General features: G+C 50.1%; 1 protein-coding gene across 6 annotated transcripts in view; it reads left to right on the top strand.

Moving 5' to 3' along the window:
• Rusc2 (RUN and SH3 domain containing 2) overlaps nt 1-18,439 on the top strand; it is a 47,358-nt gene that overhangs the window by 20,565 nt on the left and 8,354 nt on the right. For 2 of the 6 annotated variants that reach the window (XM_050155951.1, XM_050155954.1), the window contains exon 2: nt 14,424-16,490. The exons of 1 other annotated variant lie outside the window; for it this stretch is intronic. In XM_050155951.1, coding sequence (XP_050011908.1) covers nt 14,492-16,490 — 1,999 coding nt within the window. In that variant the 5' untranslated portion in view covers nt 14,424-14,491. Of the gene's footprint in view, nt 1-4,075; nt 4,509-10,295; nt 10,364-14,423; nt 16,491-18,439 lie in introns of those variants that run through there. 3 more of the 6 variants (XM_050155952.1, XM_050155953.1, XM_050155950.1) reach the window with 3 other exon arrangements.

The raw sequence follows: 18,439 nt of genomic DNA, 5'->3' as shown, positions 1-18,439 counted from the left end.
ACTATATTAGGGAGGCCTAATAAGGAAGCAGCTGGCTGTCTGGGACAGCCCTCCAGAACACTCCCAGCATTCTGGCTGGCCTTGCTTAGAGTCCAAAATAACGTGAAACCAGTTAAGAACAGTATCCTGTTCAACTAGGAGCTGTTCCACTGCCCAGAGGGAAGACCTTGTGGGTGTTGGCTCCATTCCAATTGTAGAGGCAGGCGCTTGAGGCCAGGGCCAGGTGTGCTCAGGCACCTGGCAGCTTGTTTATTTTCCTTGTTACTCGGCCACTGATATCCACTATCAATGCCAGTTCTTAAATCTCCAAATTCTCTGAGCATCTCAGGGACAAGGGCTTTCCTCTAGGGAAGGCTGCGTCTTTGTCAGTACTCAGGGCCTCTGAAGGCCCAGAACCAGAGTCAGGGAAGGGGCTTCTATGAGAGAACACTCATAAATTCACGGGCAGCATGAAGCTTATTTCTGCTCCGGAAAGCCAGTTTCATTAACAGGTGATGTAGGAGCCGTGCAGAAAGAGGTGGTTTCTTTGAGTATTTTTGTGTTTGTGTACATTTGTGGGTGTGTGTCTGTGTGTGTGTGCGCGCACACACACGTGCGGAGCCCAGAGGTCCACGTCATGTGTCTTCCTCAGTCATTTCTTCACCTTACTGTTTTGAGACAGGGTTTTCCACTGAACCTGGAGTTCACCTACGAGGCTAGACTGTCCAGCAAGCCCCAGGGTCCTCCTTCTTCCCTGGCTCGGGAATTACAGGCATGCTGCCCTCATGCCCAGCCTTTTAGGGACCTGAATTCAGGCCCTCGAGCTTGCGTGGCAGCTTCACTGAGTCACCTCCTGGCCCAGAGGTGACTTCCTTCAGTCATTCCTCTCACTCTTGGTACTCTCAAGTCTCAGCAAACTGGGTTTGGGCTGTCTTTACCTTTGCCCTGATGTTTCTGGAATGTTTTTCTTTAAATGGTAGAATCCCTTTGAATTCTATTTAGACTCCCCACAGTGGGAAAAGGAAGTTGGGGAGCACGGGGGTTTAGCGTCCCATCTTCAACCAGAGCAAACCTATTTTGTGTATTAAGGCTTGGGGATTACAACTGAAATCCAACTGTATCATGTTCCCCAGCATAGTTCTGTCCTGCCCCCTGCAAGGCATAGCGACAGTGATCTCAAACTGGGTCCCTTTCCGACACCTCTAGCACAAGGCAGTCCCATAGATACTCACAGTGGGCTCCTGGAGGCTGGACGGTGGCTCTGTCAGGGAAGTACTAGTCCAGTACACATGAGGGCATGAGTTGGATCCTTAACACCTCTGTAAAAACTGAATCCAGGGACACGCCTGTCATCCCGGCAGCGGGGAGGCAGAAATGGGCAGATCCTTGGGGCTTCCTGACTGCCTAGTTTTGCTAGCCTTGGTGACATGTGAGCATGTACCCACCAACCCAGCACACACATGCATACAGCGTGACATGTGAGCATGTACCCACCAACCCAGCACACACATGCATACAGCGTGCACACTCAGATCTTAAGAGTCTCCGGATGGGCAGTGAGTTGGTCCCATGGGAAAAGGGGCTTGCCACCAAGCCTGCCCACCTGAGTTCAATTCCCGGAATTCACGTGAGGGTAAAGGAGAAGTGACTCCTAAAAGTTGGACTCTTGACTTCCATATGTGTACGTGGCATGTTTGTGTCCACACACACAGTCAATCAATCATCATCCAATAAATGTAAAAGAAAAATTTGCCTCAGGATGCTTCAAGATCAGAAGAGTGCAGAGTAGAGTTTATCATAATTTATTCTGACCTGTTTTAATTAAGCATTTCTTAACTTTGTGATTAGATTCAGTCATCCAGTATGGATGAGACATGGGTTGTCGCTGACGTCAGATATGCCTGACTAGAGCAGTGCTAATGAAAGCACTTCCTTATTTCCAAATAAGTCCCTGAGGTAAAAGGTCAGTGGAGTGATTGTTGGGAGATCAGGGTCAAAGGTGTTATTACATCGTCCTCTTGCTCGGTCACTTTAGACAGGGTCCTGCCGTGTAATCCAGACTGACCACAAACACAGCCTCTCCTGCCTCAGCCTCCCAAATGCTAGACCACTACACCTGGCTCCTTGTTGTGTTAGGGGCTGTCTTCAGAAGTCTAGCATTCCTTAGCTCTGGATTAAATTTGAGAAGGAAACATTAGGGGCTGGAGAGACGGCTCAGGGTAAAAGCTCCAGCTGCTCTCCGGAGGACCTGAGTTCAGTTCCCACCATCCACGCGGCAGTTTTAGGAGCTCCCACACCTCCGGCCTTCACCGGCACCAGGCGTGCAGTGAGGTTAGGAAGTGGTGGCACTGTGGTCTGTGATGTGCTGGGCTAAAGGAAGCCCTGAACATGTGAGAGCTGCCAGACAGTGCTCAACGTGGCCCCACAGGGGTGTCAGGGACAAACCCTGGGCCCAGAGCTCCCGCAGGAATCAGCTAGCACTCCGTGCATCTGATCACAGATGGCGTCACAACCTACAGCAAAGCCCCGCAGTGGTCTCTAGCAGCTCCAGAAGAGGCAAGAGTCCTGAAACCTTTTCAGCCATCCAGAGAGGACCAGTCATGGCTTAATGTTGTGAATTCCTCCCTCTCTCCTTCCGTCCCTTCTCCGTCATTTCCTACTTCATGGGCTCAGAAACTGCTGTTCCTCAAGCAGGTCAAGGGTGGAGATGGGTCTTCAGCCACTTTGTGTCTCTGTAATCCGGTCAGTTCAGGATGGAGTCAGGAGATACACAGGTCTCGTGAGGCGTGGAAGCAGCAAGGAAAGGAAAGAGATCGTGTCATAGCACATACCTGTGATCCCAGCACTCAGGAGGGTGAGGCAGAAGGATGGCCACATGTTTGAGACCAACCTTGACTATACAGCGAGTTGGAGACCTGTCTGAGGGACACACTGCCTCCAGAAAGCCAAGGGAAAAGGAAAAGGGAGTTAGGGCCCAGACCCACGTTGTCTCCAGTCCTCACCATGGACATGGAGTGAGGACAGCATGGCCGGCCCTCCTTCCCATAGGTTCTACATCCACAGATTCTCGGGAGGAGGCTGGGATACAGAGCTTGCCTGACACACACAAAGCCTTTGGTTCAGCCCCCACTTTTGGAAGGTGGGGAAAGGAGAAAGGAAAACCGTTGAGAGGGAAAATCAATGGGCAGGACGGGTGCTTGGTAGCCACCAAGCCCACCTTGAGAGCCGCTGTTTGGTTGTTGGGTCTTTAGAGACAGGGTCTCTCTCTGCGCAGTTCTGGGCACCCTGGAATTCAGTAGGTATACCAGGCTGGCCTTGAACTCACAGAGATCCGCCTACCTCTGCCCCTCCCCCCCACAGTGCTAGGATTAAAGGTGTGGGCCACTGTTTTGGTCTGAAAGCTGCTATTCTGAAGGATGCGTCACTGAGCATAGAGTAGACAGAGATGGCGCTCAGCTTGCCTTTCTTTGGGCTCAGGTATGGACCACTACGGCTCATTCATTCTCAGACTGGCCGAGAACCTGAGTGAGGAAGAGATGGAGGGTTCACTGGGTCTATAGTCAGAGCAGAAATTTTTCTCTGATCTGAGAGAAATCAGCCTCCCTTTCTCTGGAGGAGCTTATTGCAGGCTCCTCCTGGTTAAAGGGATTCTCTCTCCTTACAAGCCCCCTGGACCCCAAACACTGATGTGACAGGCCCACCTCTGTGTCAGCTCTTAGACCCTCTGAAGACAGCTGGACCCCACCTTGGCTGTAAGCATCGCCCCCCTGCAAGGGAATCCCCCTGCAGGGGCCAGTGCTTTTGTGAACAGAGCCGCCCTGTGTCTGGGAGCCCTGACTGAGATGGGCTTCAAGAAAGGCGACTGCTGTTCTGTTGGGGGAATGAGAATAGGTGGTTGGGGGTTTGGGTTTATTTTGTTTTCTCATAGCCTTTGGGTGTGGCTTCCAAAATCGCCTCCACCCTAACCCAGCTGGAAGCCTTACTAAAGGAAAAAGCTGGAAAACAAGTCATTCACAGTAGAAGGAAAGGGAGGGAGGGGCTTAAAGGGGCGGCCTGAGAGGGGAAGGAAGGAAGGAAGGAAGCGAGCTCCCAGGCTCTGCCCAGACTTCTCCCAACACGGAGCCTGGAGAGAAGCTGGGCCCAGCTCTCTCTATTTTTTGCTGCTGTCTGGAAAGTCTCCATCTTCCAGCACCTACTGCCCTCTGTGGCTGACTTCTGTCTCTACTCCCCTCCTCCCCCGGGCTAACCAGCCTCTGGGACCGACCGGGAAGCTGAGTGGCTGCACTGTGGGCTTGCCTTCTCCTTTCCCTCCCCCTTGGTAGCGACGTCACCGCAGCCCAGCAGCCGAGGCAGCAGTGGCGGCTAGAAGACAGGCTGAGATTGCGCAGCCTCCCTGCATTACCTAGGATGCCATTGTAATAGCAGAAAGCAGATCTTAGAAAATCAGCCCGATTCCCCTGTGCGGCTGTGGGGACCAGTGATTCAGCTTGGCGGGAGTCACCAGGTCCAGCTCGAGGCTCCTGGCAGAGGTATGGCTCTGGCGAGGGAGGGGGCTAGCAGCTAGGCAGAGGCAGGCTCACCGTTAGCATCTGTCTCTTGAAAGGGACAGTGGCAGCATGCAGCCACAAACTCATTTCTGCATGCATGGGCGGGGGAGAGGAGAGACTTGAGCTAATGCTGTTTGTGCTATTTGGTCAAGAAACAAGATCTTTTTCTTCCTTTCGGATATCCCTAATGAAGTGCCGTAGCTGCAATTGTCAGAATGAAGGGGTCAGATCTGTACACAAAGGCTGGGCGGGTGGAGACACCTCCACAGATGCTGGAAACAATGCAGGGTCCACACATCCTTTCCCAGAAGGCTGGTGGCTTTGCCTCACGTATGCACACACGTATGCACATAGACACATACCTTGCTTTGCTGGAGAAGCCGCCTCACTCCAGGTTTGGATGCCATAGGAAGGAATGTTGTTTAAAATGTCTCCCAGTGCATGGAGAGAGGGACCTGGCTGGTTACACTCAGCCCTCTACAGAGCCACTAGCTAGCAGGAAGAAACCTAGGCTTAAGCTAAACTAATACTCTCAAATCCACCACCCTGCCCTGGGGAAGGCCCAGTCCAGGAGACTTCCCCAGCAGGACCTCAGGTCAAGGTCAGATTACTAAAGAATAGCTGTGCCTGCCTTTGCCCTCCCTGCTGGCTCTGAAGAAACCAAAAGATCAAGGAACTAGTGGCCAACAGAAGGACACAGATGGGCACTGACAGGAACCTTCTTCTGGAGTTCTCTTGTCCACGGTGGCCTGTTGCCAGCCAGGTAGAGCTCCTTAGATTCTGTTCCCATCATCCGGCTTGGTAGAGAACTGAGACACTTAGAAAAGATGGGGCTTCTGCAGTATATAAATAATCAGTCTGGGAGCACAGTGGAGAGTGGTAGTTCCCAGGAAGTGTCGAGGAATGTAAGCTCAGAGCAAGGACAGTGTGGGAGCCTTGACTGGGGCAGGATGAGGCAGCCTGGGAACTGCTGTGTGAAGGGCAGGATACAGGCTTGGCCAGTATTGTGAGAACGTGGGGACGTCAGCATGAAAGGGGCTGTGGGTTCAGAGTAGGTGATAGTCCCTATGTAAGTGAACTCCCAAGTGAGGGCCTATCCAGGGAAGTAGGAAGCAGACGTGGGTAAAGGGGAGAACTCTAGGAAGAGGGCGTGACCTCAGGTGCTTGAGAGACTGTGTTGTAGACGACCTTGAGAACCGAGAACCTGACTAGCCAGGCCTGGATTCCATTTAAACTGCGTGACTGTGACTGTGTAACTTACTGTGGCGAAACTACTTCTGCCCTGAGGCCTTGGTTTCCTCCTATCTCAGGAGACAGAGGCAGGAGTAGTGAGGTTCTGTTTGAGGTCAGCCTGGTCTAGATAACAAGTTCTAGGCCGGTCAGTCAGAGCTACAAAGTGAGACCCCCCCAAAAAAAAAAAAAACTTGCCAGGCGCGATGGTGGCAGACGCCTGTCGTCCCAGCACTCAGGAGGCAGAGGCAGGCAGATCTCTGGTTTCAAGGCCAGCCTGGTCTACAGAGCGAGGCTAGGACAGTCAGGGCTACACAGAGAAACCCTGTCTTGAAAAAAAGTTAACTAAAATAAAGAACGCTCACAATGAGAATGTTATCCCTGTCTGGGGATGTTAGGATGGAACCGGAGACGACACGTGTGCACCTCTTATTTAAGGCGCAGTGACGACCACCCTAACAGCATGTGCTAAGCTAGATCATGAGACACCCCAGGGACGGGCCAGGAAATGCCCACAGACGCTTTCCCTGAGTCTGGAGATCTAAGTTCCACATCTCCACTCTCTACCCAGCTAGGTATAGCTAGAAGGCTCATCTTCTGTAAGAACGTCCTCCGCCTCCGTCTCTGAGTCTCTGAAAAGAACAACCCTTCCAGAGATGCTCATTCATGGTTTCCGTGGTGTTTGACGCAGAGCCACAAACCTCATCACATTGTTCCTCTTTGTGTTTGAGTCAGTCTCCTGTAGCCCAGGTTAGCTTGAACTGACTATATAGCTGCTGCTGGCCTTGAACTCCTAACCCACCTTCCTGCCCCGACCTGTTGGGATTGTAGGTTTGCTTGTCACCACTCCTGGCTCTCCTTTCATTCTCAACTGATTTTTCTTTTCTTTTTTTTCTTTAGTTTTTCGAGACAGCCTGTCCTGGCACTAGCTCTTGTAGACCAAGCTGGCCTCGAACTCACAGAGATCCACCTGCCTCTGCCTCCCGAGTGCTGGGATTAAAGGCGTGTGCCACCACCTCCCCGCTGTTGTTTTTTTTTTTTTTTTAATCAACTGATTTTTCAAAATGTTCAAAAGTCAGGGTTCCTGGATCCCGTCTTAACTGTGTTGTTTGTTTGTTTATCTGCAGAGCCTCTGGCACTGAGCGTTATCTTCACGCCTCTCTTTCTACTTTCTACTGGGCGTTGGTGGCCTGTACCTTTAATCCCAGCACTCTGGAGGCAGGCGGATCTCTGTGAGTTCGAGGCCAGCCTGGTCTACAAGAGCTAGTGCCAGGACAGGCTCCAAAGCTACAGAGAAACCCTGTCTTGAAAAACTTAAAAAAAAAAGAAAAAAGTATTTATGTGTGTGAGTATTGTGCCTGCATGTATGTATGTATGTGTACTGTGTGCCTGGTACCCACAGAGGTCAAAGGAGAGTCGGATCCCCTGGGACTACAATTTGGGTTGGTTGTGAGCTACCACATCGGTGCTGGGAACTGAACCTGGGCCCTCTGCAACAACAACAAGCATTTTTTTGACCACCAAGTCATCTCTCTGCTCCCCCTCTTTTTTACTTTTTATTTTGAAATAGAGTTTTGCAAGACTGTGTGCTGTGCAGTCTGCCTTGAACTCACGTGGTACCCCAGGTAGCCTCGAACTGGAAATCCCGCCAGGTATCTGTACCACTAGACTGGACTTCCTTATTTTTTAAAATGAAGATGGCCCTGCTGTCTTTAATCTTTGTGACCACCAGTGAGCTGCAATATTCCAGTTTAAAGTGCTCTGTGCAGCCAGGTATGTGTCGGTGATGATGTTGGTCTGTCTTCCTTAGGGCCTTGGTTTAGTCCCCAGCACAGCCGAAGCAAAGTGTTCTGTGAGAATTTGAAGGGGAGCCAGGTTTGGTGATGGGCTCCTTTTATCCCAGCTCCCAGGAGGTGGTGACAGGGCCAGCCTGAGCTACACACACACACACACACACACACACACACACACACACACAGTATACACCATAGTATATACATTTCATTTTTCCCTTTAAGTCAGTGCTCATATTTCTACATTATGATTGTCTTGAGCCATGGTCTCACTGTATTGCCCAATCTGGCTCCGAATCCTGGGTTGGAGAAATTCCTTTGCCTTCTGACTAGCTGGAACCACAGGACACCACCATACTCAGCTAGTAACACAGGACTGTTTTAATCACGCATGCACTCACACACACAGACACATTTGGGGGTGGGCAAGGTTTCACTCTGTAGCCCTGGCAGGGCCTGATTAAAAGTGTACACTACACCTGGCTTTATAATTTTTAATTGACCATTATTGGAATTTTAGAGTAGTCCCAACATTTAATTGTAACGGCGTAAGCGAATGCAGACAGATTGTCAAAATATAGACAGCTTTAATGGAGGAATAGACTTACAGAACCACTGTTCCCGCGGAGACCAGGAAAGCAGAAGCCAGCGCTGGGAGCACGCTCGCCAAATTTATAGGAAAACTTTAGCCTGAGGCGAACACCGCCCCCTAAGGGGTGGGACTTATCCCTACATTTAATCTTTATTATCCTTATAGCATGCAGATGAACATATGACCCCAAATAATTATGTATATATATTTGTTGTGTGTGTATATATGTGTATGTGTGTGTATATATGTGTGTGTCTGTGTATATATATATATATATATATACATGTGGAGATAGGAAGAAAGAAGTAAAGAGAAAACTGTGTCATGTCTCTCATATCAGAACATCCTAAAAAGTCCTCTTCATTATTCCCCAAAATGCCGGTAAGCAATTGTTCCCCGTTCCCTGTCTTGTTCTCTTAACATGCCCAACCCCCTCCAGCCCTCCCAGTCCCCTCCTCTGCAGCATCATTTCTTCCTCACTCCTCTTCACATGAATCCTAATCTTTTGTGGGTTTTGTTTTGTTTGGTTTCGTTTTTCAAGACAGGGTTTCTCTGTAGCTTTGGAGCCTATCCTGGAACTAGCTCTTGTAGACCAGGCTGGCCTGGAACTCACAGAGATCTGCCTGCCTCTGCCTCCCGAGTGCTGGGATTAAAGGCATGTGCCACCACACCCGACTGTTTTTTGTCTTTTATTTTGCTTTTTTGAGATAAGATTTTGTTTTTTTTTTTTTTTAGTCGTTTTCTGAGTGACCGTCAGCGTTTTGGTTTTTTTTTAAATATTTATTTATTATGTATACAATATCCTGTCTGTGTGTATGTCTGCAGGCCAGAAGAGGGCACCAGAACTCATTACAGATGGTTGTGAGCCACCATGTCGTTGCCGGCCGGGAATTGAACTCAGGACCTTTGGAAGAGCAAGCAATGCTCTTAACCACTGAGCATTGCTCAGCCCCCTTGAGACAAGATTTTGCAATGTAGCCTTGATTAGCCTGGAGTGTCCTTATTGAGATACAATTCATATACCAGTTGTCTTATTTGTTGTAGAGAGCTGGCCTGTTTGTTTGTCCCCAGCTTCTCAGCCCTGAAATAATCACACAAAAACCATATTATTTGCAATACTGTTTGGCCAATAGCTTAAACATATTCTGGCTAACTAATATCTTAAATTAACCCATCTCCATTAATCTGTGTATCTCCACGAGGCTGTGGCTTATGGTAGGGTTACATGACCCCTCTCTCTAACTCTGCCTTCTTTCTCCCAGCATTCAATTTAGTTTTCCCCACCTAGCTCTTTTCTGCCCTGCTCTGCTATAGGCTCAAAGCAGTTTCTTTATTTAACCAATGGTAATCACAGCATACAAAGGGGAATCCCATGTCAGTCTTAGTTGGGGTTTTTATTGCTGTGAAGCAATACCATGACCACAACAACTCTTATAAAGGAAAATATTTAATTGGGTGGCTTGCAGTTCAGAGATTCAGTCCATTATCATCATGGAGGGACACATGGCAGTGCACAGACAGACATGGTGCTGGAGAAGGAGCCAAGAGTTCTTGATCTGCAGGCAACAGGAAGTGAACTGAGACACTGGGTGTGACTTAAGCATACAGGAGACCTCAAAGCCGGCCTCCACAGTAACACGCTCCCTCCAACAAAGCCACACCTCCTAATGGTGCCACCCCCTTTGGGGGGCATTTTTTTCAAACCACCGCACCAGTATGTTCACCACTATATAACGAGTAACCATTACCACTGTCTGATAGCAATATACTTTCACCACCCCACAGAGACCCCCCATTGCCATGAAGCAGTTGCTTCCCATCTGCCGGCCCTTACAGATTCCTAACCTACCTTCCATCAGTTGGTTTCCTGTTCTGGTCTCTGACCAGGTGGTCATGCTTGCTTAGCATCCATGAAGACCTGGGTAAAGGCCTTAGCACCATATAAACTGGGCATGGGATACCTGCTTATAATCCCAGCACATGGGCAGTGGAGGCAGTATTACCTTTAAAGGTCCATCTGTGACGTAGCATGTCCTAGTGCTCCGCTCCTCTTGTTGCCCGATGGTCCACTGTGTGCGTACCACATTGTTGCTAATTTTTAGCTGGGTTATAAATGACGGGAGGCAGATTACATCTTCCTTTTCCATTCATCAGCTGTCTTGGAGCCCGGCCACCCTCTGGGTCACTGTGAACGACGCAGCTGTGACGTTCCCAGCTTCTGTGTGAGTGTGCTCTCCTGCCCTTTGAGTGTAATCCTAGAAGTGGGGAAATGTATGTAACGTTCTGAGGGGCTGTTGACAGTTTCCCCAAGGGCCTGTGCCATTTTACTGAGCCCTCGGCAGTGGGTGGGTGCTCGTTCTCCATGTCGCCATCAATACTTGTTGCCCATGTGTTTTGGTTTGGGCATCCTGGCGGGAGTGCACTGGTATCTCACTGGGTTCTTATTTTCCTAATGACTAATGAGACTGCCCGTCTCTTCATCTTGCTCACCACACATAGGTCTTCTTTAGAGATATATCTATTCAGTGCTGGCCATGGTAGCACACACTTTTAATCCCAGTTCTCTGTGGGCAAAGGCAGGTAGATCTCTGTGAGTTCAAAGACACCTTGAGTCAAGGCTAGCCAGAGATAGTGAGGCCCTGTCTTAAAATAAAATAAAAAAAAAATTGTTAGAGTTCTTTGTAAATTTTTATTAGAAACCACTGTCAGAAGTATGATCTAAAAAGGGTTCCTCCCGTTCTATGGGTTGGCTCTTCACATTTGTGTGACTGAGTGAGCACACATAGGCCAGAAGTCAGTCCCAGGGGTCATTCCTCAGGACCTTGTTTTCTGAGCCAGGCCCTCTTCGTGGTGTGAGGTTTACCACATCAGCAAGTCTGGCTCACAGAGAGTCCTAAGCCATTTCCTGTCTTTAGTGGTGGTTTTACAGCTGGGTGCCTTGCTTTCCAATACAGATTCTGGGGCTCAGACTCGGTCCCCAAGCTCGCATGGCAAGCTCCTTCCTACCTGACCTCCCCCAGGTCCCCATGCTCACAACGCAGGCACCTTCCTACTTGACCTCCCTCCTGGCTCACTTCTCACTTTTTTAGTGGTTTCCTTTGAAGCAGGAGGATCTTGGGTTAAGTAAGAAACCATCACCTTTAGGTTTCCTCTTGAGTTGAGACTGCATCCCAGGTGGTCATGCTTGCTTAGCATCCATGAAGACCTGGGTAAAGGCCTTTAGCACCATAGAAACTGGGCATGGTGGTACCTGCTTATAATCCCAGCACATGGTCAGTGGAGGCAGTAAGACCAGGAATTCAAGGTCATCCTTGGCTAGATATGGATTTGGAGGCCAGCCTGTAATACATGAGACCCTGTCTCAAAAAAGATTTTTTATTCTTATTTTTTTCTATAACTCTTAATTTTGTAACTTAGTTTGCCTTCTCTAGTTTTTGCTTTTCCACATCCATGTTGATGATTGTACTCAACACAATAGGGCTTACAAATCCAATACAGGAGAGTTCCTCTTAGAAGTCTTCATTTTAATGTGATTTAGCATACATAATTTAATATATAATCATATTTAATTAAAACTTTCTATAATTGTCCCTCATGCATATAGTTATTGGTCATTGGCATTTTTCCTTTGATTTTCTTTATGCCCTTACTGTATTCCACATGAAGAGCTTGGCCCTTTGGTATAAATTAGCTAAAATTTAAGATAATGGTGGCATCAAGGGTTCAGTTAAATGGTTAAGCAAGAGAAAGTAAACAAGGGATTCAGAGCCAGAATACCAAAGGGGAATAGGAATCAACGGGAGAGAAGAGAGATGAACGGATCAGAGGAAATGAGACATGGGGAGTCTAGGAGAGAGGGGGCCTGAATCCGACAGCTCAGGACAGAGTTTGAGAGGTCATTCCTCCACAGGGTGGACAAGAGACCAGAGACCTCACCACCGAAGGAATGTTAACTTATCAGAGGTAAAACTTGGCTAGAGGAGACTCCCGGGGATCCCCAGTCGTGATGGTTCTCTGCAAGAGCAGAGCCATTTGGGGCACTTTGAAGGTTCTAAACGCTGGCCTAAACAAGCATGGAGACTGGATGAGGCCCATGCTTGCCAGGTTTGGTGTAAGAGTATGGTTGGCTGGTGCAGCGGGGGTAGAAGAGGGCGAGGTCACCTACTGTCCCCCACCTGTGTGTGTGCATGAAGCTCCATTGCAGTATTAGAACAGGAAGATTGTGTAGCCCACCATCGTCAGAGGGGGAGAAAGGGTCTGCTCTGGTAGTCTTTGGTCCACTGGTTTAGTGTGTTCTAAAATACATTACTTGTAAAATACCACTGATTTCTGTGAGCATATGATGTCTGTCCAGTTTTCCTCCTCTGTGTAAACTTGTGTGCTGTAGCCGTACAGGCATTGCTGTCCTTTTCTCGGTGCCTTGTACTCTCCAGACATCCCGCATGGTGTTCTCAGTCATGTCACCCCTCCATCTTGTGTGCAGGTGTGCATATGTCTGTGTGTGCGTGCGTGTCTGTGCGTGTCTGTATGTCTGTGTATATGTGTGTCCGTGTGTATGCGTGTGTATCTACATGTGTGTATATCTGTGTGTACGTATTTCTGTATGTGTGCATATATGTGTCCATGTGTATGTGTGTGTCTACAAGTGTGTATATCTCTGCGTGTGCATATGTGTGTCCATGTGTATGCATGTGTATCTACATGTGTGTATATCTCTGTACGTATGTCTGTATGTGTGCATATATGTGTCCGTGTGTGTATCTGTGTGTGCGTGTATATGTATATCTGTGTGTGTGCATTTCTGTGTCTGTGTGTGCATATCTCTGTGTGTGCATGTCTGTGTGTGTGCATGTCTGTATGTCTGTGCATATGTCTGTGTCTACATGTGTATGCATATTCTCTGTGTGCAAATATCTGTGTGTGCTTATGTGTGTGTCTATGTCTGTGTGTACATATGTGTATCTATGTGTCTACATGTGTATGTATGTCTCTGTTCTGTGTGTGCATGTGTGTCTGTGAGCCTGTGTGCACATGTGTATGTGAATGTGTGTACATGCCTGTCTCTGTTGAATGCTGTTTGTTCATTTCCGGGCTGCCCAGACCCAAAATAATCATACTGAAATTATATATATACACATACACAGACATTTGTTTTGTTTTTGCTTTTGGAGACAAAGTTTCGCTGTAGTTTTGAACCTGTCCTGGAACTAGCTCTTGTAGACCAGGCTGGTCTCAAACTCACAGAGATCCTCCTACCTCTGTCTCCCAGGTGTTGGGATTAAAGGTGTGTGTCACCACTGCCCGACTATAAACTGAAACTATATTAATTACAATACTGTTTGGCCAATAGCTTAAGCATATTTCTAGCTAGCTCTTACATCTTAACCCATTTCTATTATTTTATATATTACCATGAGGCTTTTGGCTTACTAGAAAGGTTCCAGCTGGTAGCTCACATCTTTCTCCTGGCAGCTTCTGACTCCGCCTACTCTCTTAATATAGATCTCTTCCAGCCTGGCTATATTCTGCCCTGCTATAGGCTGAAGCAGCTTCTTTTATTAACCAATGGTAGTAAAAAAAATATTCACAGTATACAGAGGGGAATCCCACATCATGTCTCTGTGTGTGCGTGTGTCTGTGTGTACGTGCATGTGTGTGTCTATGTCTATGTATGTCTGTGTGTGCATCTATGTCCATGTATGCGTGTATATTTGTGAGTGTTTATATGTATGTGTGTATCTGTGTGTGTGTGTATCTGTGTGATTTGTCGATATATACTGCTTAGAAGAGAATGGGAACCCTGAGAGGTCTCAGCTGGTACAGGTTCACTTCCTACAGGTTCACTCCCTGAGTTCACATGGTAGAAGGAGAGAACAGACTTCCACAGGTTGTCCTCTGACCTCCACACACATGCTGTGGCACACACACACAACCACACACTCTCTCTAACTAAATAAAGGTAACTTTTTCATAAAGAGGGAGGAACATGTTGTCCCTGAGTTCCCCATACCTTCATATGTGTCATTAAAAGAGGCCTGGCCTTTAGTTACAGTTGAACATACAGTGACCTTAAAATGGACAGGGGCCCAGGACCTGGACCCGCGCAAGGCAGAGTCTGTGGTAGCGCCCTCTCTGTTGCTGGGCCCGGGCTGTCAGAACCCCACCTAACCCAGAGCCTTTATTCCTCTTGGACTCTCGTTCATCTGAAAATAATCTGGGGAAAGGCCTGTTCCTGATTTCCAGGGAGGTGACGTTAGGTTCCCTTTCTCTTCCTCTCTCCAGGTGCCAAGCTCTCCTGATGAAATGTTTTCTGCCCCACTGGGCTCCCAAGGCAGTATCTGGTGCTGTTGATGCCCTTGTTGGAACTTTCCAGAATGGATAGCCCCCCAAAGCTGACTGGAGAGACCCTCATCGTCCACCATATCCCTTTAGTGCACTGTCAAGTCCCAGACAGGCAGGGCTGCGGGGTGGCAAGCGGAGGCAGCGGGAGCACAAGACCCCAGCCGGAGCTGGGCCTGGGACAAGCTGACTCCCTGCTGTACAACAGTCTGCACTCTGCCCCGGGGGCATCTACACGGTCTTCAGACAGCATCAAAAGTAGGGGTCGGGATGGCCGCGGCCCTGGAGCTTCCAAACGACACAATCCCTTCTTGGTGCAGGAAGGTGTGGGTGAAACAGGACTTGGTGACCTGTGTGACGACAACCCTGGAGAGAATGCCACCCAGCAGTCCTTCCACCTGCACAGCGCCAGCCAGCCCACCTTCCATCTGTCTTCTTTCCAGCTGCCATCATCGGGCCCTGGCCTGCGCAGGCCGTGGGGCGCAACACGCAGTCGGCCTGGCGTGGTGGAGGGGCAGGAACGGGAGCCAGCAGCAGCCTTGGGGACCCAGCAGGTCAGCACCAGCCCCTGCTTCCAGCCAGAGCCGGACTCTGAGACCATGGAGCTGGACGAGTGTGGGGGACCCGGTGGGAGTGGCAGCGGAGAGGGAGCCAGTGATACCTCTGCCTTTTCCTTTGAACAAGAGTGGAAGCTCAGTTCAGACGAATCCCCGAGAAACCCTGGGCGCCCGGGCTCGGGGGCTCAGCACTGCCGCTGCAGCAGCGCGTCCAGTCAGTCTGAGGCCGCCGACCAGTCCATGGGCTACGTCAGTGACTCGTCCTGCAACAGTTCAGACGGTGTGCTAGTCACCTTCAGCGCCCTCTACAACAAGACGCACGGCAGCTCCCGTGCCACCCTCAACTCTGTCCCTCAGTCCTGCAGCGACTCTTCCTTCTGCAGCCAGTCCGACCCTGGAGCCTTTTACCTGGACCTGCAGCCCTCCCCAGCTGAGTCGAAAATGTCGTGTGAGTCCCACCACCCCGAGACCGGGGACAGGGAGGAGGGCTGTGGTTGTCCTCACGCCTCGTCCCCCGAGCTCGATGCCAACTGCAACTCCTACCGCCCACACTGTGAGCCCTGCCCGGCTGTGGCTGACCTCACAGCCTGCTTCCAGAGCCAGGCCCGCCTTGTGGTGGCCACACAGAATTACTATAAACTTGTCACCTGTGACCTGTCCTCGCAGTCCTCCCCAAGCCCTGCTGGCTCTTCCATCACCAGCTGCTCTGAAGAACACACCAAGATCAGTCCTCCACCAGGCCCTGGCTCAGAACCAGACCCCAGCCAGCCCTCTGAGTATTACCTCTTCCAGAAGCCAGACATCCTGCCCGAGGAACAAGGAGGAGTGGCTTCCTCGACGGAAGCAGCAACTGCCATGGGCCCCACTGTACTCGAAGGGCAAGTGTACACAAATACTTCACCCCCCAACCTAAGCACCGGCCGGCAGCGCTCTCGAAGCTATGACCGGAGCCTGGAGCGCAGCCCTACTGTCCGCCTGGGCTCGCTGGAGCGCATGCTAAGTTGCCCAGTACGCTTAAGTGAGGGCTCTGCAGCCTTAGCAGGGCCTGCTTCCCCACCCAGGAGGGTTACCTCTTTTGCTGAATTGGCCAAAGGCCGGAAGAAAACGGCACCAGGCTCTGGCTCGCCACCACTTCGGGTGAGCGTTGGAGACTCCTCCCAGGACTTCTCGCCCATCCAGGAAGCCCAGCACGACAGGGTGGGCCCACTTGATGAAGGCACTCGATGCAGCCACAGTCTGCCAGCTATGCCCTTGGGGCCAAGCCTGGACCTCCTTGGCCCAGAACCCTGGTCCACCCAGCTTTGTCAGGGCGCCCAGTCCAGCGAGATGCCACTTCCTAGCCTCAGAGCTGCTGGGCAGGGCCCCTTGGCCCAGCTGATGGATCCCGGACCTGCTCTCCCAGGGAGCCCAGCCAACAGCCATACCCAGAGGGATGCAAGAGCTAGAGCTGACGGTAAGGAACTCGGAGAACGCCAGGCTATGCATCCACTCTATACCAGCCTGGACCTCGTTCCCCGGGGGTGGAGACAGGAAGAAGAGAATACCAAATAGACAGGTCACTAGGACTTGGAGTCTGGTACCCTGGGAAACCCTGAAGCTGAAGTACAGGCCCTTAAACCAGAAGTGGAATTGCTAACAGGCAAGGCATGTAGCCAGTTAGACACACAGGGACTTACAGTGCTTGGGGCAGCTGAGGGACATGTCCTGCAGGGAGACCGCAGTGGAAAGCGGTGAAGTCAGCTCTTTGATCATTAATGGCGGCCCTGCACTTAGAGCCTGACGTGGCATGTGCCTCTGGAAACTGAGGCAGGAGAATTGCTTGAGGCCAGCTAGCATGGGCAACAGGTGAGATCCTCCTCTTTAAGAAAAAGAAAACAGAAACTTCAGAACTGACTGCTGCCCTGACCTTTCAGCTCCCTAAGCCAGTCCCTTCATTATCGATTGCTTTTCAAATAATTGCTTATACCCCAGTCTGTCCTGGGGGTTCAAGTAATTGTGTATACCCCGGTCTGTCCTGGGGTGTTAGCGAGGTAACCTGACCTGGAGGGCTTCCAATGAGGGACAGAAACAAAAGGCGGCCACTCAGGTACCAAGGTGGCCGTGTAAGGTTTGAGTCGCCCGGAGCAGTGCAGTTAGACTGGTGGATTGGGAGGACAGAACGGTTTACATTGAAGCTCGGTCTGGAAGAAAGGTTAGGGTTAGATTTTGTACTTTCTTAGAATCTGATTCTTTCCAGGAACTGCAGTAGGCTGATTTAGCATAACCACTAGGATGGGGAGAGCCCCGCAAGGGTTAGCATCACAGTGACTGTGTTGTTACTCTTGGTCTGGTTTTCTATTTGCTTAATGGCACGTTTTGACTTGCACTTCTAGAAAGATCCTTGGTGGTTTGGGTGGAAGTGTGAAGCGCCTTCCTGATGGGAGAGACTGCTGGCTTGAGTGGTAGTGGACCTCTGCGAGTTCTAAGTCAGCTCTTCTACTTACTGACAGCCCAGCTGGGGTCCACAGTGAGACCCTGGGCGGGGCAAGGCGAGGTGAGGGTGGGGTGGCAGTTAAAACTGATCGTCCAGGAAGAATGTGTGGACTTGCCAAGTAAACAGGAAGAGAGTCTGACCAGAGTGTGATTTATGGGCTAAGCAGAGCAACCCTAACGGTCAGTCGGGGATGCGGCTGGACTTGATGGGCACATCCTGCGATCCTAGCATTTAGGAAGTGAAGACGGGAGAGTCAGGAGTTCAAGATTGGGCCAGTGAGATGGCCAGGCAGGTATAGGCACTTAAGAGTCCACGCTCAGCAACCTCAGTGAACTCCCTGGAACACAGACAGCGGTGAAAGGAAAGTACCAACTCCTCAGTTGTCCTCTGCTCCCTCACTTGTGCACGCATACAGTGATTATTAAAATACATGCTTTAGCCAGGCGTGGTCACACACCTTTAATCCCAGCACTCAGAGGCAGAGGCTCAGGGATCTTGTGCCAGCTTGTTACACACGGTGAGTTTCAGGCCCGTCAGGGCCACATTGTCTCAAAGTAAAGGCAGTCTGGAGAGGTGGCTTAGTGATTAAAGCACCTGCCAGGTATCACAGTCCCCACCCTCAAAACTGCAGATGCCACAAATGCCTAGCAGTGTGGCAGCCCACCTGTAACCCCGGTCCCAGACAGCAGAGAGAGACGCCCAGGACAAGCTAGCTGTCAGTACTGACTATCCAAGAGCTCTGGGTTTGATTGAGCCATCCTGCCTCAGTGAATAAGGTAGATGAGTGATCAAGGGTGATTCCCAGTATCACTCATACATGTGCAAATGTGCACATACATACTCATACACATTCTCATACGTGTGCAAGCATGTACACTACATACCACATAAACAAAAATGGAAAAATGAAAAAAGAGATGGAGAGAAAG

Source organism: Alexandromys fortis, unplaced genomic scaffold, assembly GCF_014885135.2.
Source record: "Alexandromys fortis isolate MF-2015 unplaced genomic scaffold, M_Fortis_MF-2015_v1.1 scaffold_92, whole genome shotgun sequence".
Lineage (NCBI taxonomy): Eukaryota > Metazoa > Chordata > Mammalia > Rodentia > Cricetidae > Alexandromys > Alexandromys fortis.
The sequence above is the reverse complement of the archived record's forward strand: the minus strand, read 5'-3'. Positions and strand labels throughout refer to the sequence as shown.